This window comes from Littorina saxatilis, linkage group LG10, assembly GCF_037325665.1.
Source record: "Littorina saxatilis isolate snail1 linkage group LG10, US_GU_Lsax_2.0, whole genome shotgun sequence".
In the NCBI taxonomy this organism is placed as follows: Eukaryota; Metazoa; Mollusca; class Gastropoda; order Littorinimorpha; family Littorinidae; genus Littorina; species Littorina saxatilis.
In genome coordinates, this window is record NC_090254.1 from 44,706,854 (window position 1) to 44,731,880 (window position 25,027).

The 25,027-nt window shown below is 41.9% G+C and overlaps 1 protein-coding gene and 1 long non-coding RNA gene across 2 annotated transcripts in view; both read left to right on the forward strand.

Annotated features, from left to right (window-relative positions):
* The first annotated feature begins 5,425 nt into the window (after nt 1-5,425).
* On the forward strand, nt 5,426-8,808 carry LOC138978917 (uncharacterized). Its single transcript, XR_011459842.1, has 3 exons — nt 5,426-5,581; nt 6,370-6,460; nt 7,467-8,808. It is a non-coding gene; the product is annotated as an uncharacterized lncRNA (long non-coding RNA).
* A 992-nt stretch (nt 8,809-9,800) lies between these two features.
* LOC138977880 (uncharacterized) overlaps nt 9,801-25,027 on the forward strand; it is a 74,179-nt gene continuing 58,952 nt past the window's right edge. Inside the window, exons 1-2 of the mRNA XM_070350486.1 lie at nt 9,801-9,889; nt 21,954-22,246. Of these exons, the coding sequence (XP_070206587.1) occupies nt 9,801-9,889; nt 21,954-22,246 (382 nt within the window). The remainder of the gene's footprint in view (nt 9,890-21,953; nt 22,247-25,027) is intronic.

Below are 25,027 nucleotides of genomic sequence, written 5' to 3' on the forward strand. Positions count from 1 at the left end.
TTCTACATACCAGCTTGAGTCACATATTCGGGAAGCTGCTTTGAAGATTGACCCTCAAGTTGACAACAAGTCACGTCTCACGATGTTGGGACTGGCTCACATGGCCAGACGAGGGTTTTGCACTTCACGGGTAAGCCATGATAAGATAATTCGGACAGATTGAGCCGGTTGAAACTAGCTGAAAGGCTGCTGCAAAGGTCAAAGCCACTGTCAGACCCAATTCACCTTAACAGAGTAGCCCTTTTCAGAAATCAGAACAAGTCTACTCAGATGACCAAGAATCTGAAGCTGAAGACAGCCAAGACCAACTGTGGTTTGTTTGCAAGATTGTATGTTGGATGTCAGGCTAGAGGAGAAGACCTTGATGAATTCTTTCAGCACGAAAACCAGTCATTCCCTCCATCAATCTCAGATTCTGGAGAATTGCGCCACGGCAACAAAAGCGATCTCCTGCACTGTTTTGAGAAAACTCATGACCCAGTACTCACTGAACCACAAGTATCAGCTGTTCTCATTGATGGTGCTGCGCTGGTGCACATTCTGAAGCCACGCCAAGCACAAACATTCCAAGAGTACAGTGATTCTGTCTTTTTAGCATATGTCCTGATGTGCCTGTCTAACGCTGATCGAGTTGACATTGTTTGGGACTGTTACCGTGACAACAGTCTGAAGTCATCAGTGAGGAAGAAACGAGGCTCTGGCATGAGGAGAAGAGTGAAAGGAGACGTTGCTCTGCCACGCAACTGGCCAGAATTCCTACGAAACAGTCAAAACAAAGAAGAGCTCTTTCATCCTGTCTGAAAATCTGAAGCTCGTCAAGGAAGACGGGAAAGTGGTCATTGCAACACAAGGTGTGGACTTTGTTAGTTCTAGTGACATTAGTGAGGACCAAAGAGCCAGGCTGTCCCCTTGTTCACACGTAGAGGCTTACACCAGACTGGTTGTACACTGTTCTGACCTGGCCAGAATGAATCACACTGACGTCATGATCAGGAATTTAGACACTGATGTAGTGGTGCTTGCAACAGCTCACTACCATTCCCTCCAGCTGGAAAACCTGTGGGTTGCATTTGTACTGGATCCCACTATCGTCTTCTGCCTATTCACGACTACGCCCAGAGAAATCAGCAGCACCTCTGATGTTTCATTCTCTGACTGGCTGCGACACTGTGTCATCTTTCTTTGGTGTCAGTAAGAAGAGATGCTGGAAAGTGTGGATGTCTGATCCAGAATTCACAGCTGTTCCTTTTGGTGCTTGCATCACCGGACAAGTTCAGCCAGATTGAGCGCTTTGTCTCGTTGATGTTCGACAAGACCAGTGTTTCCGACAAGGTGAACCATGCCAGAAAACACCTGTTCACGAAGAAAGGGCGCATGCTGGAAAACACCCCACCCACTCAAGCTGCTCTTCTTAAACACACGCAAAGATCATCTGGAAGGAAGCTCTCATTCCGCAGCCAGAGATTCCAGATCCTGCAAGCTGGGGCTGGGAAGAAGTTGATGGAACTTATTCGCCTGTTTGGACATCACTTCCAGATGCATCTAAGATCTGCTCTGAACTAGTAAAATGCAGCTGCAAGAAAGGTTGTAGAGGTCCGTATAGCTGTGCCACAGCGGGTGTCCCCTGCACTGCTCTTTGCTTCTGTGATGGCAAATGCCAGCGTGACTGAAAGACTGAATTCATGAACCGGTTATGTGAGTAAATCGCTATGGATATAGAAGAAACTATGTTTACAGGTTTCTTTTTCAAACTCTGGCATTATGCATGAAATGCATTTCTTTGTTAACAAATAGTAGAAATACAGCTTCGCGTACAGTATTAATTTTGTAAATAGGAGGGCCTCTACAACCTTGTTGAGAATTTATCTGTAGACAATTGACCGGACAGTATGTTTTACATCAGTATGTAGTGTCGTAGTGTCATCTGTCTTTGCTTTAAAATAAAGCAGAATCATGAACCCATTCCAAAAAGATAGCAACTAGCAAGAATATATTTGTCATTTGCATAATTTTAATAGTCAATGTGCAAGCTTGCGATTGTTACTAGACGGTACCGTTCTTGAAAAGAAAACCGATTCATTTGTATATAATTATAAAACGTCAATAGCCAGTGCAGGGGCGGATCACATCATGGGGGTTTCCAAATTTCTTAAAGGGACAATTCGACAACGCGAAGCGTTTAGTTGTGGGCGCGAAAATGGAGCAATCTTGTGCAATCTGAGCCAAGAAACTTCCCCTAATACACCTTCAAAAAGTAAATTTAAGAAGACAAATTAGATTACCAATAAAAGGAAAATTGACCGATCTGGTGCAACCTGAGCCAGCAAATTACCCAACTACCTTCCGAAACCGTCATTTAGAAGACAAAGGCCAGCTCCTAGAGGGGCCCGGGGGCATGCCCCCCCGGAAAATGTTGATAAAAATCAAGGAAAATGGAGGAATCTGGTGCAATTTGAGCCTTCAGTTTCTCTTTATTTTTAAATGTATTTTTTTTATTACTTTTTCTTTTTTTTTTTAGGCTGCGGGGGGGGGGGGGGGGGGGGTCCGGAAACCCCAGAAACCCCCCCTGGATCCGCCCCTGCAGTGTGTTTATTGTCCTGATGTTGGAAACATGGTACAGGCAAACATAAATGTTAATTCAAAGGTAAACTAAACTCTTAGTTACAAAGAACTGGTGTTTTGAATGTTCACCTTCTGCAAAAGTGCGTTTTGAGGGTATGCTTACTAAACAGGTCATATTTTCGTTCATAGACCATTTAGAAGTTGCCCCTCCCTGGCATTTGGATCCTGAGAGATGTATTTTTAACTGTATAAAGTATCATGTTGGTATACCAATCCGAACAATTCAGCCCCTATTCTGCAGCTAGTCCTAGCACTAATAGTCGAAGGCAAGAAGCGCCAGAGAGGCCTGTACGCGTTATGACCAAAGATGCAAAATGGTGCAATATGGTGCCATCTGAGAATTAGCCGCTATATCGTGTTATTTATGTGTGTGTGTGTGTGTGTGTGTGTGTGTGTGTGTGTGTGTGTGTGTGTGTGTGTGTGTAATTCGATGTAAAGTTTGGTGGCGCAGTGGTACGTAATATCAATTTGATGGGACATTTTCAGATTTAATGCGCCAATGGCGCAGGGCGCACTAGTAAATGAAACCCTGGATACCAACAGTGTCTTATTCAACTAACTGGGGCCGGATAGTTGGGGTGGTAGAGCTAGCACCACCCTTGTGATCTAAGGGTTGCGGGTTCCAATCCGGTCCGGGAGGACACGGGGCAACCTTATGTCCATGGCAACCTTATGTCCATGTTATTATGTGCTAAAATGTCCTAATATGCTTTGAGGTCTGAGAGGTAGAAATAGCGAAGAAAAAAATCCATGTTTCCGATTCCGAGGTGTGTGTGTGTGTGTGTGTGTGTGTGTGTGTGTGTGTGTGTGTGTGTGTGTGTGTGTGTGTGTGTGTGTGTGTGTGTGTGTGTGTGTGTGTGTGTGTGTGTGTGTGTGTGTCCGATTCCCCTACGGCCCCAATTTTTTTCCCCGAATCGTCAAATAAATGTTAATAATAAAAAAAAAAAGTTTCGTAACTTTGTAAGAAAACGTACTACGTATTTTCTAACATACAGGGGATAGAGTCGCACGATTATCGCTTAATATAAAGCCACATGCGCCTGTGGAAAAAACCCAACTTCAATCGAAAAAACCCACTACATTTGAGTTTGTATGACCAAAATAAAGTGTCAGACTGGTGCAGGCCTGCCTAGTAAGGGAGAGAACACACCAATTGCGCTCAAGCAGCAGCACCTAATGTATAATCTCCCCTGTAAGTGTAGCAAAGTCTCGTCTGTTATGGCCCTATTCCACACAGACCACGAATCCCACGAATCCCGCGAATCACCACGAATTGATACATTTTAGGATTCGTAGTTGAATCGTTCTCAGTTCGTGAAGTTCTCAAACTAATTCGTTTTTATTCGTAGTCAGTTCTTGCAATTCTTGAGCAATCGGGAATTCGTGGCAAAAGTTTTGAGCTGTTCAACATTTTGGCAACGAATCCCCGAATGAGTTAGGAATACCTACGAATCGATTATAATTCATTTACGATGCTTACGAATGTACTACGAATTTGTTACGAATTAACTACGATTTTTTGGAATCGGGAGTTCGTGGCCAAAATTTTGAATCGTGGGATTCGTGGTCTGTGTGGAATAGGGCCATGAGGGATGGAAATCATGTATTTCTTACATCACTCTCTGTAATGTTATCGCCTCTTAAGTTAGTTTTTCTTCCTTCTTTTTCCGTTTTATAATACAAAGATAATTATAGAGACTTTTATGTAACTGTATTTGAAAGTAGGACAGAAGGACTTGGCATGTAAGCAACTCCACGCGCGCACACACACACACACACACACACACACACACACACACACACACACACACACACACACACACACACAAACACATACACACACGCACGCACACACACACCGACACATGCGCATACACACACACACACACACACACACACACACACACACACACACGTATGCGATATCAGTGTCCAGTGTTGGGTCAGTGATGATGAAAGTCGGTCAACTGACCTGGATGTAGAGAGATCAACTGGTCATCTTTCATACGTAGTTGTCGCACTGCATGTATTCAAACACTGTACATAAAGAAGACGTGGAACTTGCGAAGAAAATGCGAAAAAGTGTTTGTGGGTTATCGTCCCTAGTCACATGCTGACGGCGAAAACAAAATGGCGGATCGCGTAGGTACCGATCGCGTGCGAGGTGGTGGTAAATTGTGCTCGGCTTTTTGTTGCAAGAACGCCCGTTACAAACAGAGCTGCTTCGGGAAAACTTTCCACAAGTTCCCTAAAGAAGAAAAAAGGTGGGTTGTGCAGTGATTATTTCATCAGGTTTACCTTCTTCAGAATGAGAATGCAATGGCTCGAGTCAACTCACTCAGATAAGCCAACTGTCTCTGGGCATTTTTGTCTGCTATGATACTACAGTATTTATAGAACTAATATGCAAATGAAATATTACAAACATAGCATGGATCGGTTCATCCTGAGATTTCTGTACTAGCTGTACTATGTACGCGTGTGTCTGCGTGTGTACCTGTGTGTGCATGTGTACACTGTACTTACGACTGTGAGTGTGAGTCAGCAGTCAGTACAAAACAACAGTTTACACTTGATGACAAACTACCCGTGGGCATATTTGCCGAAATCTTTATCAAACCGTGCTTACGGGAAAATTACAGTACAAAGGTACATCACTCATCCGTTTTGCGTTCAGGCAGAGCGTTAGATTTAGACTGAAGATCTGATTTATTTTTTGTCTTTCCTTTTTGCTTAGTTTAACAATAACATTGTTGTTTTTATTGTCAAACTAGGTGCAGAATATGGATGCAATTCACAAGGCGAGAGGACTTTGAAAAGCTGCAGCCAGCTGATGTTCAAGGTCTCAAGCTTTGTACTGATCACTTTGAGGCCAACCAGTAAAACAATCCTGCAGAGAGGATCACTTGTGTGGAATGCTGTCCCGACATTGTTTGCAGTGCCCAATCCACCACCGAAGGTTATTTATTTATTGGTTTTAGGTTTTTGCAAACCAATGAAGCACACTATTAAATGCAGGTTGAGTAATGACAAGTTTGAGGCTGATGTAAGAATTGAAAAAAAAACAGCATTGTTCCCATCAAATAATGCCTGTTTGCATTTAGCGCAAAAAAATGATAAGGCCAACCAAAAAAAGTTACTTATTTTGGATCGACGTCTTGATTATGATGATATGATGAACTTATTTTGCCAAAAAACAGCCCCAAATGGCAAAAAAAGTATAGGGTCGGCGTCAACAACAAAAAAGTTGTATGTTTCTGGTCACCTGACCCTACCTATGTTTTCCCGACGACCCTAGACTTTTATTTTGCATTTTCAAAAATAAAAGGGGTATTCAAAATTCAATTGTTTTCCTGTTTTTCAACAAAATAAGTTAAAAAGATGGTTTAAAAAAAAAAGTTTAGAAAAAAAATCTCCACCTTTAGTCATGTTAGGCCACAAAAAAAGTCTGTTTAAGGTAACATAGGCCCTCCAAAAATAGCGTCGGTAGGTCGGCTTTTTATTTTTGTATTTTAGCCATCTGAATATTTTAATTTCATTTTTTAATGCCCCAAAAAAGTCTAGGGCCGGTGGGAAAAAAATAGGGTCGGTCCGGATACTGTAAACAGATTATTTTTTGTTTTGCCTTACGAGAAACATACACTTTTTTGTGTGGCCTAAGACCAATGCCATGAAATTGGGAGAATTGTTTCATTGTGACTGGGTGTTGGTTGTGAGTTTGTCAGTTAAAGAGCTGTGCATTTGCAGGTTGCTAGTGGGAGGAAGCCACCATCGCAAAGGGTAGCTACAAATGAAGCCAGCACCGACCTGTCGCCTGATGCACAAATTGTTCAACCAGGTAAGAGATTTTTAACCATGAAGAACACCCTGACATCAAAAAATTTTTAAACCCATCCATTACATAGTTGATAATTGCTGTATAGGGTGACGGGCGCTGTGGCGGGGTGGTAAGACGTCGGTCTATTAACTCGGAAGGTCGAGGGTTCGAATCCCGGTCGCGGCCGCCTGGTGGGTTAAGTGTGGAGATGTTTCCGATCTCCCAGGTCAACTTATGTGAAGACCTGCTAGTGACTTATCCCCCTTCATGTGTACACGCAAGCACAAGACCAAGTACGCACGAAAAAGATCCTGTAATCTATGTCAGAGTTCGGTGGGTTTTAGAAACACAAAAATACCCCGCACGCTTCCTCCGAAAGCGGCGTATGGCTGCCTAAATGGCGGGGTAAAAACGATCATACACGTAAAATTCCACTTGTGCAAAAAAAATGAGTGCACGTGGGAGTTTCAGCCCACGAGCGCAGAAGAAGAAGAAGAAGAAGAAGAAGCTGTATAGGGCGGATGCATGGATGGATGAAATTGTACCTGTAGTTCCAACACGTAAAGATGGGAAACATATCCTGTTAGAGGCATGGTGTAACAAGAAACAATTAAGTGGCTCTATTCCCATCTCCCCCCCCCCCCCCCTTTCCCCGTCGCGATATAAGCTTCGTGGTTGAAAACGACGTTAAACACCAAATAAAGAAAGAAAGAAAGAGGCATGGTGTGTGAGGAGTTTACCTGGTACTGTTGTCCTAATCAATCAATCAATCAATCAATCAATATGAAGCTTATATAGCGCGTATTCCGTGGGTACAGTTCTAATGGCCTCACCCATTCAGTACCAAACAAGGTCAATTCCATCATTGTTCCACATCGTATCCATAGTTGCTAATACACTTCATTTCTGGCCTGCCTTCCTACGCTATTGTTTATTTTCATTTTGTGATTTAATTACACGTGTTTTAATTTCTTCCAGGTTGTAACTTGTTATGGTTATGTTATTTTATGTGTGTTTTCTTTTTTAGATGACATTCAGGCGATCCTGGAGGACATAGGATGTAAAGCATCAAAGTCGTCATCTTCCCATCCCCTCGTGAAGCGGAACTTTGGCAGAAGGTCAACAAACTGAGGAGCAAGGTTTTCCGATTAGAAAAGAAAACGATGGAACCCCGTGTAAAACGAGCGAGTAAATTAGCCAAGCCTCCCAAGAAAGACTTTGTAGTAGAACAGTTGTCTCTTATATTATCAGGCGAGGCGAGCTATTTTGCCATTTATGCCTGTTACATATTTACCGGTTATCTGCTGCTGTGTCCAATCCTGGCAGAGACGGGAACGCATGTTACCAAGGAGCTGAAGGAGAGTCAATGAGATGAGAGAATGTGATTAACAATTGCCAACTCTCTCCGTACAAAGAGGGTCCAAAATTGTATAAAAAAAATAGATGGTAGGCAATTCAAAATTAAAAAAAGGACTCTCGGAGCATGGACTTAATGAGTCAAAAATTAAAGAAGGCTCTATGAGCCGAAGTACATGTTTTGTCTATTGTCTTTTTTTATTTTGAATTCCCTACCATCTATATTTTGATACAATTTTGGACCCTCCCTGGTGTGTTGTTTCTGATGTACCTTTTAGTCTGTTTACAGTAACATAGGCACACAAAAAGAGGGTCGGTAGGTCGGCTTTTCTTAAAAAAAATTTATAACCATCTTTTTAAATTATTTTGCAAAAAAACAGGAACAAAATTGATTTTTTTTTCTTTTTCTTTTTTTCCAAATGCCAAAAAAAAAGTCTAGGGTTGGTCTAGAAAAATAGGGTTGGTCGGGATACCGTAAACAGGCTATTTTGCTTTGTTTTGCCTAAGCAAAGACTAACAAACTTTCTTTAGGGTCTGACATTGTATATACTATACAATTTTTGGGGTATTAACTAAATACATGTATACAGTTTTCGATTCCTTTTATACTTTTTCACAAATTAGCCCCCCCCCCCCCCCTTTTTTTTTTTTTTAGTCTGCCCTGGGGGCGGGAGGTCTCCTAATTTCGGTTTCTAGGGTCACCTTATGCTTCCCCATGAGCTGAGAACTTAAAATGAGCCTCGATTTTTTTATTTGTATTTTGTAATTGTGCCTTTGTCCAGTCACATGATTTCACTTTGTACTTAAAAACTTGGCGCTGTCATCATTTATTGCTATTTATTGTTCAGTTGTTCAGTATTTATTGCTATTGGGCATCAGTTATTCAGTTGCCCTCTTTCGAATGAGCCATGCATGCATTATGGATGTGTTTAGCGAATTGGGATACCTAAAGCAATGTAAAAGAAACAATGTGAAGCAAACATATAGCACCAAATAAAATAACCGAATCAGAATGGAAACTTCTTCAGTGTATGTGTGTGTGTGTGTGTGTGTGTGTGTGTGTTTGCTGTTTTAAATACCGAAAATGTGAAAATAAAGCAAGTCACAGCATGAGAAAGATCGACTGTACTAGTCATGACAAAGCAGGAGACAGCCTGGTCAGCATGTAGAAAAGGGGAATAACTCGTATTTAGCCATTCTCATTTCTAAGCATGCCCAATGAGGAAGTTATCCTTCTTCCCATTGTAGTTTCTTTGATGTATTGCATGTGATATGGCAACTCTCCTGACCGGGTCAGGACAACCGTATCAGGAGTGACGCTTGGGGAAGGGAGGATGTTTATGGAAAGCCGTTTGGCTCATAACCATTACGCGTGTAATAAAACATAAATACACGCGTAATAAATTACTAATACACGTGTATTTATTTCTTATTGCACGTGTAATTTATCTTTTTTCTCATGCTATGGAATAGCATAATGATTAAATACACGTGTAATAAATATTTCATACTCGTGTAAGAAATGATTAAATACACGTGTAATTAACATTTCATGCGCGTGTAAGAAATATTTAAATACACGTGTAATTATTTATTACACGTGTATTTAAATATTTTTTACACGCGCATGAAATGATTATTACGCGTGTATTAATTATTTCTTACACGCGCATGAAATATTTCTTACGCGTGTATTAAATATTTCTTACACGCGCATGAAATATTTATTACACGCGTATTTAATCATTTCTTACACGCGCATGAAATATTTATTACACGCGTATTTAATCATTTCTTACACGTGTATGACATGATTAAATACACGTGTAATACATTTTTCATACACGCGTAAGAAATGAATAAATACGCGTGTAATAAATATTTCATACAAGCCTAAAAATGCAGGAGTTACGTGGTTAAGCGACTTAAAAACTCGGACTGGGAATCCACATGAAAAACACTCTATGCGTCTTCATCGCCTCGCTTTGCACGCTTACAGCTCAAGATGGCGGAAGCGGCAAACGTCAATGTCACCTTAGAAGGTTTGCGAGAACAATTTAACCCCTTTGCCCAGGCTCGCACAGCATTGGAAAGGTAAGTTACTTGTTTTATCAGATGAAGTCGGTCAGTGTTGTGCGCGCGAACCGGAAGTAGAATAGACGAGAGTTGTTGCTTTGCATGTCGTATATTTTCCGATTCAAGTTTTAAGTTTATTACGGGTGTATGTAATGATTAAATACACGTGTATTTAAATAATTTCCTACACGTGTATTTAATCATTTCTTACACGCGTATAAACTATTTCCTGCACGTGTATTTAATCATTTCTTACACGTGCATGAAATATTTATTACACGCGTATTTAATCATTTCTTACACGCGCATGAAATATTTATTACACGCGTATTTAATCATTTCTTACACGTGTATGAATTATTTATTACACGCGTAAAAAATGATTATTACACGTGCATTAATCATTTATTACACGTGTATCAATTATTTATTACACGTGTATTTATGTTTTATTACGCGTGTAATGGTTATGAGCCAAACGGCTTTCCATAGATGTTCGCATGTCCGCACTCTTGTGCGTAAAAGGCTCGTTATTCTATCATTGCATCGTCGGCAGAAGAGAAGGTGTTTGTCTGTTTAAAACAGAATAGCTTGCCGCCAGCAACGGTCATAATATTTTGATCGCTATTTTATGTTACTTGTATTTTGGACCATTTTTGAACAATGACTGTCAAGATCTGTGTTAAATGTCATATTTAGGTCAAAAAGGCATGGAACAGTTATGTACCCATCGAATCTAGTTCGAATTCATTTTTATCCTACAAACGTGAGAGAGACACTCGTGAGATAATAATCGTTTAAATCACACGTGTGTATATCATGTAAATGAGGTCATGTCAAGCAAGTCTGGCAGGGACCTGTTTTTTCACTGCTTATGATGCCAAAGTCACCGAGACAAACGTCATTATAGAAAGAAAAAAAAATTGCGCTCGCTAATTACCCTCGATGAATTTTTAGAACTAACATGTCACGCCACATTTTCAGAGTGACGTTTTTTTTTTACTTTGACGTATTAGATTGCACGAGGCTTTAGAAGAGATCGAGGTTCCAAAACAAGCGTCTTCAATTTAGCTGCCTTGACTGCAGGACATTTTCAGTAAAATACACGTAAGTACAGTATGTATACTGTTCAAAAAAAGAAACGCATAGTTGCTACTTGCCAAATTTGTTTTATTTTTCGAAAAAATTAACAGAAAATCCAATATTTAGATTATTTGTTTGAAATTTGGTATGGACACAGTTGAATGCACACACAGTTCATTTGCATCTTCAAATCAATCAGTCAATCAATACGATTGGGTGCCGAGGCTGTCAAGTCAGTAGGGGGTGTGACTGCCTTGAGCAGCAACAACTGCCCGGCACCTTCTGGGCATGGACTGGATCAGATGCCGGATATCTTGCTGTGGGATGGTGTCCCACTCCTCCTGAAGTGCCTGCAATAGATCGCGGTTATTTGCCGGCGCTTCTTCTCGCCTGCGCACACGTCTGTCCAATTCATCCCAGAGGTGTTCTATCGGGTTCATGTCTGGCGACATGGATGGCCAGGGAAGCACCTGGACATGGTGGTCGGTGAGGAACTGGGTGGTGAGTCGTGCTGTGTGCGGGCGAGCGTTGTCCTGCTGGAATATGGCATCCTGGTCCGCCAGAAGAGGAAGGGCGTGTGGGCGCAGAATTTCCTCCACGTATCGCTGGGCAGTTATGCGCCCTTGGACGTGCACCAGGGTGCTTCTTCCAGCGGTATTGATCGCCCCCCACACCATGACGCCTCCACCACCATGAACGGGTGCCTCATCCACACAGTTGGGCGCGTAACGTTCGTTTACTCTCCGGTAGACCCTCCTCCGACCATCATGTCGCTGGAGCAGGAAGTAGGACTCGTCGCTGAACCACACGTGTCTCCAGTGATTCCGGACGGTCCAGCGAAGGTGCTGGTTGCCCCACTGCACTCGGTTCTGGCGATGGCGGCGGGTGAGGACAGCTCCTCTGTGAGGTCTGCGAGCTCTCAAACCAGCTTCATGCAGGCGGTTCCGCACGGTCTGGTCCGATAATCGGTGTGGCCCGGGGAGAGCCTGGACAGAAGATGAGGCCGACAGGAAACGATTCCGGAGGTGGCGGAGCCGTATGAAGCGGTCGTGAGCAGCAGTTGTCGCCCTTGGTCTTCCCGCTCGTGGCAAGTCAGCAACGGAGCCAGTGGCTTGAAACCTGACCCACAGTCTACTGATGGTGCTCTGGGACACGTGGAAGTGCCTGGCGATTGCACTTTGACTTTGGCCTGCTTGTAAACGACCCAATGCAATTTGGCGGTCTTCTCTGCTCAATCGGGCCATCTTTCGTCGCTGAATTGTCGTCTGATTTCTTTGTGGCGAACAATCCGCTTTTATGGGTTTTGGAAGACATGGTGAGAGCTCAATATTCCCCGAGTTTCACGAGATTACACTGAAGCATGACGAGTGGTCATGCCAAATGAGCAATTTTGACATTGTAGCCACTGATAACGCATGCGTCACGTGCAGAGCTCACTTGTGGCAATGGACGAAAGGTCGACGACCAGATAAACATTTTCTGCAGTTTGGTGGATATCCTTGTAGCCATATAACTAAATTAACCAAATATTACAAGCTATGCGTTTCTTTTTTTGAACAGTATAGGATAAACAGAATACTACATGGCTTGCTGTTTTGTACCAGATTTACACTCGTTGCTTTTTCAATAGTGAACAGCTCGCTTTCGCTTGCAGTTCAATATTTAAAAAAAAAATCGTGTAAATCAGGTACGACATAGCAAGCCATGTAGCATTCTCTATTTTTATTTTATTTTTATTATTGAACGAACACAAACATTATCTCTTTGGTAGTTTTGGCTAAACGTGTAAATATGAGTTGTTGTCAGACTCTGACGTCAATCAATCAATCAATATGAGGCTTATATCGCGCGTATTCCGTGGGTACAGTTCTAAGCGCAGGGATTTTTTTTTAAATTTTTTTTTTATTGTATGCAATTTATATCGCGCACATATTCAATGCGCAGGGATTTATTTATGCCGTGTGAGATGGATTTTTTTTACACAATACATCACGCATTCACATCGGCCAGCAGATCGCAGCCATTTCGGCGCATATCCTACTTTTCACGGTCTATTATTCCAGGTCACACGGGTATTTTGGTGGACATTTTTATCTATGCCTATACAATTTTGTCAGGAAAGACCCTTTTGTCAATCGTGGGATCTTTAACGTACACACCCCAATGTAGTGTACACGTAGGGACCTCGGTTTTTCGTCTCATCCGAAAGACTAGCACTTGAACCCACCACCTAGGTTAGGAAAGGGGGGAGAAAATTGCGAACGCCCTTACCCAGGGTCGAACTCGTCACATGGCTCAAGTAATAAATTCTAATGTTCAATTGATACATAATTAATGAGCATAGTTATTTATGAGTTTATCATTTCAGATGATTACAGCACAGAATTCGCCATCAGTGAAAAGTCGCCAACATGGCTTCTTCCCTACTTTATCACTAACTACAGCATACAACCGATAATCTGACCTAGTTATTAGCAAGGTGATGAGCGAGCATAAAATTGTACCTTGTAGAGAGAGAGAGAGAGAGAGAGAGAGAGAGAGAGAGAGAGAGAGAGAGAGAGAGAGAGAGAGAGAGAGAGAGAGAGAGAAAGAGAGAGAAAGAGAAAGAGAAAGAGAGAGAGAGAGAGAGAGAGAGAGAGAGAGAGAGAGAGAGAGAGAGAGAGGTATCAATAAATTACTGCTGTGCAGCGGGTTGAAAGAATACCCTATACCTCGGAGATATACCTTCACTCGGTCTCAACGACGTCACGTGACATGTTATATGGTGGAAGAAAATGTTGTCGCTTATTTTCCACCCTGAGTTCGGTAAGACTGAAACTATGCCCAGTCACGGAAAGAACTATCCAGCCGCGGTTGTCCTGTAAGTTCCCGATCCATGTTAAACCCTCATCCTCAAAAGGAAAATAAGCGACAGCATTCTCTTCCACCATATAACATGTCACGTGACGTCGTTGAGACCGAGTGAAGGTATATCTCCGAGGTATAGGGTATTCTTTCAACCCGCTGCACAACAGTAATTTAACGTTACCTTAGTTCGGTCGTACCGGTGTGCAATGGGTGGAGGGAGGGAGGGAGGGAGGGAGGGAGGGAGGGAGGGAGGGAGGGAGGGAGGTATAGGGTATTCTTTCAACCCGCTGCACAACAGTAATTTAACGTTACCTTAGTTCGGTCGTACCGGTGTGCAATGGAGGGAGGGAGGGAGGGAGGGAGGGAGGGAGGAAGAGAGGGAGGGAGGGAGGGAGGGAGGGAGGGGGAGAGAGAGAGAGAGAGAGAGGGAGAGAGATAGAGAGAGAGAGAGAGAGAGAGAGAGGATTTAGACCAACAATCCTTTTTATTTGGAATAAACGCCGTTTGACATTAACTCGACGATAAATCCTTCTGTAAATATTCATGCATTTCGTCATAATGTCAACGTCTTTTTATTCATGAGTAGCTGAGTGACCAAAAAAACAGTGCAGAAAGGTTACAAACCGCCGGTTTCCCTTTGTTACTGGAAAGAGGTTACATTTTGCTAGTCAAAAGCGAAGCCAATGGAAACGCTCGGAGTTTCGTCGTCTGTTCCCATCGGTGTTTCTGTCAGTAAACGTTCAGAAAACGGACGAATGTAAAGTAGGAACGAAAACAAAACTACAACCGCATGACCCAAGGCAAATGAACAAGAAGGTAAAAAACAAAAACAAAAAACCATAAAACATCCACCAACTGCCGGTGTCTTTGCAAAGTCACCAAGTCACCCCGTATATTCAAGGCTATATTGAGAGTGCGCCTCCGCACCCGGTCTCTTTAGCTCAATCAATGATCGTGATGCTGTGTATAGTCTCCAACACGGAGGCAATTTTATTCCGATCCAGGCGTTGCGGGGGTGCGATACCAGGCAGTTTTGACTGTTTCGTTTCTTTTTGAATTGGAGCAAAATCCAGACCGTTTTAAATGGTGAAATTTTACAAATCTGCGCGGGAGACATCAATGAAAATATAGGTAGGCTTAGCAGTTCATCTATCGACAAGGAATCATGCAGGGTGAGGTGAAAGAGGACGAACAAGTTAAAGGCACAGTGCAGCTCACTGCCTTCGTTTTGCGTTTTTGTTGCAGCTGAGTGCATTTACAGTTCAAAAATCCTCCTATGGTAGTAAAACAAACCCAAAACTACCCAACGACGACATCTGTGAAGCTCGACAGTTTCTTGTTCACGCGAGTGCATAAATTAACCTAGTTATTACGTGGTGTTTGGTCGGAGTTCGATTCAACTGAGTGATTCCGGCCTCCATTTTGTTTTACACAAACTCATGATGACGTCTGACATAGTTTGCTAGTGACGTGTCTTTTTGTGCATGATGTGGTGATCTACCTGATCTAAATTTAGATCCAAAAATAGGTCAAGACCAGCCGGGTCCGAGTACGAAATTAATTCGTAAAAAAATCGCAGTTCTTGACTCTTTGGGTGCAAGTCAATGAAACTTGGTAGTTCTTCTAACGGATAGCTGCCTGAGGTATGACTAAAAGCCCCAGGGGCTCCGTGCACCTGGATTTGACAAGTTCAGTACCTTTAAAATATGGACGGATCTACAGCAAATCGGTTCGTATGTTCGTTTACGTGTATATTTCTTGCTTAGAAAACCCACATAATCCAGATAAATACCTTATGCATCCACACGATGTAGAATGCAGGTAGTTTGAAAGAGACACAGTTTGCTATCAATTGAGGTCACGAACCGTGGTTTTGGCGGGACCGCTTTACTTACGCGGTCCGGAGGTGCGCTCTCGGTATTATAACCGAATATACGGCATGTGAGTGTGTTTTTCTCTGGTTGGCGTCACACAAGTTTGGAGAACTTTCAAGTCGAATCGATTGACCTCTGACGTTCATACATGCTAGCAGTGACGTACGGATCAAAAGTTCGCTACGCACAGTCGATTTATCGGAAAGCTAAGCAACAACCTAACATACTTGAAGACTGTTTCACAATGTCATCAACTCGAAACACAATCGCGTGGCCAAGTCTTTGAGAACCGTGCTATTTCTAACCATCCGAGAAACACTTAACCCATTAGCTCCTTGTGCGGAATGATCTCACTGTCACTCTGCAAAACAGGGAGATAACCGTGTGACCCGTCAAGTGTTCTCTGCTACTTTAACATTACAGAATGATTTTTCGTCGAGTTATGTCAACCACCGCTTGTGCCAAGTTAGAAGGGATTGTTTGTCCAAATCATCATATCTCTCTCTCTGTCTCTGTCTCTGTCTCTGTCTCTGTCTCTCTCTCTCTCTCTCTGTCTCTCTCTGTCTCTCTCTCTGTCTCTCTCTCTGTCTGTCTCTCTCTCTCTGTCTCTCTCTCTCTGTGTTTCTCTCTCTCTGTCTCTCTCTGTCTCTCTCTGTCTCTCTGTGTCTCTCTGTCTCTGTCTCTCTCTCTCTCTCTCTCTCTCTCTCTCTCTCTCTCTCTCTCTGTGCATTTAAAGCCCTTTAATTCTGATTGTACCATTTCACACGTGATATTTTGCTAGACTCTTTACCATCTTTGGGTTCTCGCACGCTCGCTCTCTGATTGGCTGAAGGTGCACGAAGCAAAACTAGGAGGTAAGTTCCAGCCAATAGGATGGGAACACGCCTCGCAGTCTGATTGGTTGATATCACAATGTCAACCAATCCGAAACCCGTTTGACTGGAACCCAGTTTTCGTTTCGTGCACCTTAGTCCTTGGTACCCCGGAGAGAAAGACGCATTCTGGGAAGGACGCTGCGACTCTTTGTTGATACCGGCAAAGTGAATTATATATCTCACACATTTTGCTACCTTGTTGGATTACTTTGAAGTTAACGATGCATCTGGTCGAGCAAAAGCGTCTGATAGCGTTCTCGTTCGTATTTTACCACTGTTTGATTTTGAGGTGAGTTTTTTGATTACTTTTGCACGTAAATCGACACCGACACCGACACCGACGCACACACACAGACACACAGATGCACGAACAAACTCGCACACACGCATACAGACACACACACAGACACACAACTTACACACAAGCATACACACAAACATACACACAACCATACACACACACACACACACATGCACAAACAAACTCTCACACACACAAACACATCCACACACACAAACACATCCACACACAGACACACACACACACAGACACACACACACGAACTAACTCATATCGAACTCATATGCCTACGCTCTCATCCAATACAAGTAAGTGCACACAACATCATTATCTCCGGAGAACACTTTTCTTTTCTTTTCATTTCACAATACTTTATCATTCCAACGCTGGAATATTGGGGCCGCTTCTTCCCAGTGGAAAGCTAGCAGCAACAGAGTCGTGCTACCCAGGTGTCTGCGTGTTTAGGTGTAATCAGCCACCTGCACTTATGGCAGAAAGATCGAAGTCGTTTACGTGTCACTGTGGTGACACGGGGGTGGGACATGAATACCGTCTCTGAATCTGCACATAAAGTTGACCCGTTTCCGTCCCTGCCGGGATTCGAACCTGAGACCTTAGGATCATAAGTCTAGTGCTCTACCAACTTAGCTATCCGGCCCCTTATCATCCTTTCTTCTCGAGAACTACAAGAACGTTTAATTTCTGACATTTATGAATTTTGCAACGGCTGATTTAAAAGTGGCATCCTTGAATGTTCATGGAATGAGAAAGATAAAGAAAAGAAAAGGTCTTATTCGACTATTTAAAGAGAAAAAGTTTGACATTATATGTTTACAGGAGACCTATATTTCACAAGATGTCAGTTCCACGTGGAAAATAGAGTGGGGTGGAGATATCTTTTTTTCAGAAGGAACAAATCATAGCCTAGGACAACTGATTTTAGTGAGAAAGGGACTACCGTATTCAGTTGTTCCTCTTATTAAAAAAAGAGAGTGCTTGCTGTGACGGTTAAAATGGACAGTGGTGATATCTCGATCTATAATGTATATGCACCAAACCCAGTAGTTGAGAAAATAGATTTTTTTAACGAGTTACAAAGAGAAGTGGCTGGGTCGCTCGTTGAGAAAGTTATGGTTTGTGGAGATTTTAACAGTGTAGTAAATAATGAATTGGATATTGTAAGTGGTGCAGCACATGCACAGAAAGAAGTTACAGCGTTTAATACGTTTATACATTCCTGTATATTAAATGATGCATGGAGGTTATCTAATGCAGAAGGAAAAGAGTTTTCCTGGTCAAGGAACTCTGACTGGGTGGCGAGAAGAATTGATTATATTTTTATAAGTGATGGAATTGTAAACAATTGTCAAGAATGTAATATGTTTTCGGTTCCATACTCCGATCACAGATGCGTCTATACAGTAATACAGTGCTCAGAGGTTGCCAGAGGTCCTGGATTTTGGAAGTTTAATAATGAGTTATTACATGATCTGCAATATGTACAATTTATGAATTCGGCTATAGATGAGTTTATCCGTGAGCAAGAACAAACGGATGTCCAGTTAAAATGGGAATTGCTGAAGAGACAAATACGAGATGAGAGTATAGAATATAGTAAAAGTAAAGCAATGAAAAGAAAAAATGATAAACTAAGTTTATATACAGAATTAAACGATTGTGATTTGAACCTAGTGTCATGAACCTTTGAATGAATTATTGCTTTCACTCACTCACTCAATGCCCGTCACTCCTGTCAGGGTATGGGCCGCCAACAACAGCCTTTTTTTCTCTTTTTCCCAGGATAAAGTTTTCTGTTTCTTCTGTTGTTGACGTTTCTGTAGCGAAGTCTTTTTTGCAGGGTGGGGGTGCTAACCCCACGCCCAACCCTCCTCCTTTTTCAGCCGGGCTTGGGACCGTCCTTGGCGGAGTTAAACTTGCTTTAGACATTTTAAAACATGAATACCGTCTCTGTCAGTAGGGACAAGTTCAGGGCCGGACCCAGGGGGGGGGGGGGGGGGGGGGGGGTTCCAGGGGTTCCGGAACCCCACCCCTGGAAAAAGCATGTACCTTGCTTTGAGTGGGTTTTTTTTGTTTTTTTAAAAATAAATTTTGTGTGTGTCTCTAACAAATTTTATTCAATGTGAAACCCTCAAAACAAGGCCCAGAATGCACCAGATTGCACAGATTTTAACCGTTTTTCAAAAATTTTCCGGGGGAGCATGCCCCCGGACCCCAAGCAGGCGCGCGCTTGTGGCTTTGCCACTTCGCTGATTCCCCCCCCCCCCCCCAAAAAAGGAGGAACCCCCCACTTACAACTCAATTGGTCCGGCCCTGAAGTTTGCAAGTATCTCCGGTCTTGAGATAAATACAAGAAAGACAGAAGCAATGTGGTTGGGATCGAGCATAGCGAGGGGTGAGTTATGCTTTGACTTGAATTGGAAAAATAAAATAAAGCTATTGGGTATATTTTTTTGTAATAGTGTACCCGCATCAAACCTCTCAGAAAACTGGGAAAGCCGTATTGAAAACATGAGCCGCGTCATAAGCACGTGGCATAGAAGGAATCTTGGATATTTAGGCAAAATTTGTATTATAAATAGTTTTCTCGTTCCACAATTAGTTTACGTAATGAGAGTAATTAATTTATCAGAGAAGGTGTTAAACAGAGTTACCACAATGTTGTACCACTTTTTGTGGAAAAGAAAAACTTCCAACAAGTCGCGTAAGGCGAAAATACAACATTTAGTCAAGTTGCTGTCGAACTCACAGAATGAAACTGAACGCAATGCAACGCAGCAAGACCGTACACCCGCAGCATCGTCAGTCCACCGCTCATGGCAAAGGCAGTGAAATTGACAAGAAGAGCGGGGTAGTAGTTGCGCTGAGAAGGATAGCACGCTTTTCTGTACCTCTCTTCGTTTTAACTTTCTGAGCGTGTTTTTAATCCAAACATATCATATCTATATGTTTTTGGAATCAGGAACCGACAAGGAATAAGATGAAAGTGTTTTTATATTGATTATTTTGGACAATTTAATTTTGATCATAATTTTTATATTTTTAATTTTCAGAGCTTGTTTTTAATCCAAATATAACCATATTTATATGTTTTTTGAATCAGAAAATTATGAAGAATAAGATGAACATAAATTTAAATCGTTTTATAAAAAATTTCTTTTTTTACAATTTTCAGATTTTTAATGACCAAAGTCATTAATTGATTTTTAAGCCACCAAGCTGAAATGCAATACCAAAGTCCGGGCTTTGTCGAAGAGTACTTGACCAAAATTTCAACCAATTTGGTTGAAAAATGAGAGCGTGACAGTGCCGCCTCAACTTTCACGAAAAGCCGGATATGACGTAATCAAAGACATTTATCAAAAAAACGAAAAAAACGTTCGGGGATATCATACCCAGGAACTCTCATGTCAAATTTCATAAAGATCGGTCCAGTAGTTTAGTCTGAATCGCTCTACACACACACACAGACACACACAGACACACAGACACACAGACACACACACACACACACACACACACACATGCACATACACCACGACCCTCGTCTCGATTCCCCCCTCTACGTACGTTAAAACATTTAGTCAAAACTTGACTAAATGTAACAAAAAAGCATTTGAAAAAGTTAAAAGGTGTGTGTTAAAATCTGATTTTGAAAAAGGAGGGTTGTGTATGCCCGACATTAAAATTATGCAGCAATCGTTTCTGCTGGAATGGATAAGAAAGCTGCATACGGCTACTGATACGGAAAAATGGTCATTCATCCCAATAGCGCAGTTTTTTCAACTGGGTAGAGACCTGACTTGTTTTCAAGCCAAAGTAAAATGGAAGCAATTTAAAAAAGAACATGTTAATTTAGCCCCTTTTTGGCAGGAGGCCGTAAAAGTCTGGACAGAGAATTACACCCACACAGAAATGGAGAACCCACTGTTGGTAACAGTCTGGAATAATAAAAACAGTATGTATCGAAATAATGTGTTATTTAAAAAAAAAATGGACTAAATGTGGGATCGCATTAGTTGGTGATATATGTGTTAATAACAGGCTGTTATCCCTAGAACAGAATAAAGTAAAAGTGGGTACTTATCCTTCACTGATGTTAGAGTATAATGTGGTACATACTGCTGTTACCTCGTTTATGAAAAGATATCCGGCGTATATGCTCATGCAATCCAATGAAAACAATGTTCTGCTTTTCGACCATAAAGAGTTATTTACAGCACGTTCTTATAGATTACATTTAATAAGTAAAACTGAACACAACCCTTGTTGTCTGAATTTCTGGATGCATAAGTTTAATATAGAAATAACTAAATGGCATTGGCTCATCGTAAGGAATGTATCTAAAGAATCAAGACTGAGAGAATTGCACTGGAAGATACTGCATAACATATATCCGACTAATATTTTGCTGTGTAAAATGGGAATTAGAATGAATAACAAATGCTCATTCTGTCCAGATAAGATTGATTTTGTGGAACATTTCTTTTATGAATGTTCTGCTATACATCCAATTTGGGAAAGAATTACCAATAAGGTATTTTTAGCAGTATAAAGTTAATATAAAAATTGATGTTCAAACAGCACTGTTAGGATACACGAAAACACCTGGTATGTCAAACAATGTAGTAAACTATATCAATTTACTTATTATTGTGGCAAAAATGTGTGTGGGAAAATTAAAATACGGGAAACCAATAGAAATTGTGTGCATGTTTAATTCAGAGTTAGATTTGCGACACATATAGACTGAGAATAGTGTAATTGTAAAATATTTTAATAAAATTGTCCATTACTGGTATTTGTCCATGATAGAGGTGAAAAGATTAGAGCAAAAGAAGTATATTTAAGTGTTTTTTCTTTCAACCCGTTATTTAGGCTGTTGATTTAAAAATGTAAGAATTTGATTGATAAAAGAAAAAAAAAACATGAAGAAGGATGCTCCCAGCCTGAGAAAAAAAAGGAAAAAAGGCAAATAAGAAGGGTAGTAGCAACCTGCATGCAACTGAGGTCTCAAAAAAAAAGAAAAAAAAAAAAGAATTTTCCAACGTCAGCAGACTATCTGTTTTTGATTTCTCCATCAGTACATCATCCGTGGCCCCTAGCAGCCAGACATGGCGACGAGAACCAGCTCTAGACGACAGGATGGTCAACGCTGACCAGTACGACGCCAGTGACCACACACTCGTCGTGACGTCCAGCAAAGCCCGGTGCGCCGCGGCCTGTGGTGAGCTACAGACGTGTCAGTCATTCTTCTTCAGCAAGCGTTCCGGTCACTGTCACCTTCATGCCGACGTTTTCTGGGGAGACTCTGACAGCACTGAGGAAGGCGGAGTTAGATACTACACGGCTTCCAGTGAGGAGGAGGAGGAAGAAAGTAAGATTGTGTGTGTGTTGGGGGTTGTGGTTGTGTGTGTGTGTGTGTGTGTGTGTGTGTGTGTGTGTGTGTGTGTGTGTGTGTGTGTGTGTGTGTGTGGTTTTGTGTGTGCGTGTGTGTGAGTGCTTGTGTGTGTGTGTGTGTGTATGTGTGAGAGAGAGAGAGAAAGAGAGAGAGAGAAAGTGTGTGTGTGTGTGTGTGTGGTTGGGTGTGTGTGTGTGTGTGTGTGCGCGCGTGCGCGTGTGTGAAAGGAAAATGCTCCTACTAAAATCGATTAAAGACAATCAGATCACCATGAGTTTGCGAGTAATATACATGTTAATTTTGCGGCTTGGATGCTAATTAGTGTTTCGCAATGACTTCTAACAAGCAGCAGTGTTATACTCCTCGGAACGGTTTCAGGCACAGCCATTTCACCAACTTTTAAATTCCTTTCCAACGCATAATTATGTCACACGTGCAAATGACTGGTGTCCGCAAAACTAATTATGCCTTCCCCTAAAATCATTTCATTTGTGAAAGAGTTAAGGTGGTCCTTAATTGAGCCGGAAGTCGACTTCGCGCAGTCGTATTACCGAAAACTCAGTGCTAAAGCTTTGCGCGGCCAGCTTCGCTAAGTATTCTTCGCCTAGTCGACTCCGCCCAGTTCAATCAATCAATATGAGGCTTATATCGCGCGTATTCCGTGGGTACAGTTCTAAGCGCAGGGATTTATATTTTTAATTTTTTTTTATGCAATTTATATCGCGCACATATTCAAGGCGCAGGGATTTATTTATGCCGTGTGAGATGGAATTTTTTTTTACACAATACATCACGCATTCACATCGGCCAGCAGACCGCAACCATTTTGGCGCATATCCTACTTTTCACGGCCTATTATTCCAAGTCACACGGGTATTTTGGTGGACATTTTTATCTATGCCTATACAATTTTGCCAGGAAAGACCCTTTTGTCAATCGTGGGATCTTTAACGTGCACACCCCAATGTAGTTGAGACAGGCTTAATGGTCCCTTTACAAAAAAATGATTGACTGAAAGATAAAAGCCTCTTAAAGGCACAGTAAGCCTCCCGTAAACCATCACAGATACTGTCATGCTTTTACACACAGTACAAACACCCTTTCATTTAAACACTCACCGGTTGAGAACATCCTTCATAGGTGCCCTCCGTAAAGAGTGAACAATTTTCAAAGAATTTATTGTTGCGTGGTTTATTTTACCCCTGAGCCATCGTGAACCCGTGTGATCCACTTTCATTTTTTTTTATTTTTTTTTTACAACTAATAGTCGTCAGTTTGTGATTTCAATGCGACTCGCTGTAAGCTTATCTGCAATAGCACGTTATTGCGTACCTCTGAATCTAAAACGGCTGCGAGTCACACTAACTAGAACGGTGGCGACTGATCGTTCAAAGGAACTGCGCTATGCAGAACCGTCGTCTGCTACGAGAAAGACGTTTTGCGTGACACGTTTGCGGGCTTTTCTTTTTTTTCAAACTTTCAAAACTTCGAGTTGCACTGATCTTGTCTCGATGAAAAAAAAAGAATTATTTTATGATTTAAGAATGTTTGTGTAACAAGCTGTCAATTTATTGTTTAGATTTTAACAGTTAGGTCTAGCGCCAAAACGAGGCGTCCGATTGTGATACTGAACAATCCGGTTGGCCACGCAAAAATTAATTCTTGCTCGCTCTTTACGTAGGGCACCAAGGACGTTCTCAAGCGGTGAGTGCTTTCTTCTTTTCTCTGGAGCTTCCTCTTCGACCACTTCCCTTCCAGCCTCCATCACAGTAGGTTCTAGTGACATTTCTCTCTCTGATAGTGCTAGGAATCTTGGGTTCATCATGGACTCCCACCTCTCAATGAAACAACACATCAAAAAAGTCTGTCAGACATGTTACTTTGAGATCAGAAGAATAGGTTCCATAAGAAAATTTCTCACTGTTGATGCCACTAAAACTCTCGTTACATCCTGCATTCTGTCCAGATTAGATTACTGCAACTCCCTTCTCATAGGCTGCCCTGACTCCACTCTCCAACCCTTGCAAAAAGTACAACACTCTGCTGCACGTCTCATTTTCAGAGCACAGCATCGACAACCCTGCACTCCTCTCATGAAAGAACTTCACTGGCTTCCTGTATCTGAACGTATTAGGTATAAAGCTGCCTGCTTCTGCTACAATATCATCTCAGAATCGGCACCTGCCTATCTTTCTGAACTGGTCTCTCTCTACACTCCCTCTCGCACCCTTCGTTCTTCTGATGATGCTCGACTTCTCTGTCAAGGTCGCTTTAAACGCAAGGCTCATGGCTTCCGCACGTTTTCGTATTATGGACCTCAGTTATGGAATTCACTCCCCTTTCAATTACGTCACTCTCCATCCATTTCATCTTTTAAGTCCAATTTGAAAACTCACTTGTTCCAACAACACTACGGATAGTTCCTTAGTATAGAGTCTGGGGATGTGAGATGTGCATGATGTGTTGTTTGAATCTGACAGTGATTGTATGATTTTTGTATACATGTATTGTTGTCACGCGCTTTGAACTTCTGATAAGGCGCTTTATAAATGCCCGTTATTATTATTATTATTATTATTTTATACGAAAGGGTGCTTGTACTGTGTGTAAAAGCCTGACAGTATCTGTGATGGTTTACGAGAAGCTTACTGTGCCTTTAAATGAAAGGGTGCTTGTACTGTGTGTAAAAGCCTGACAGTATCTGTGATGGTTTACGGGAAGCTTACTGTGCCTTTAACACAAGTGTAGACAATAGAT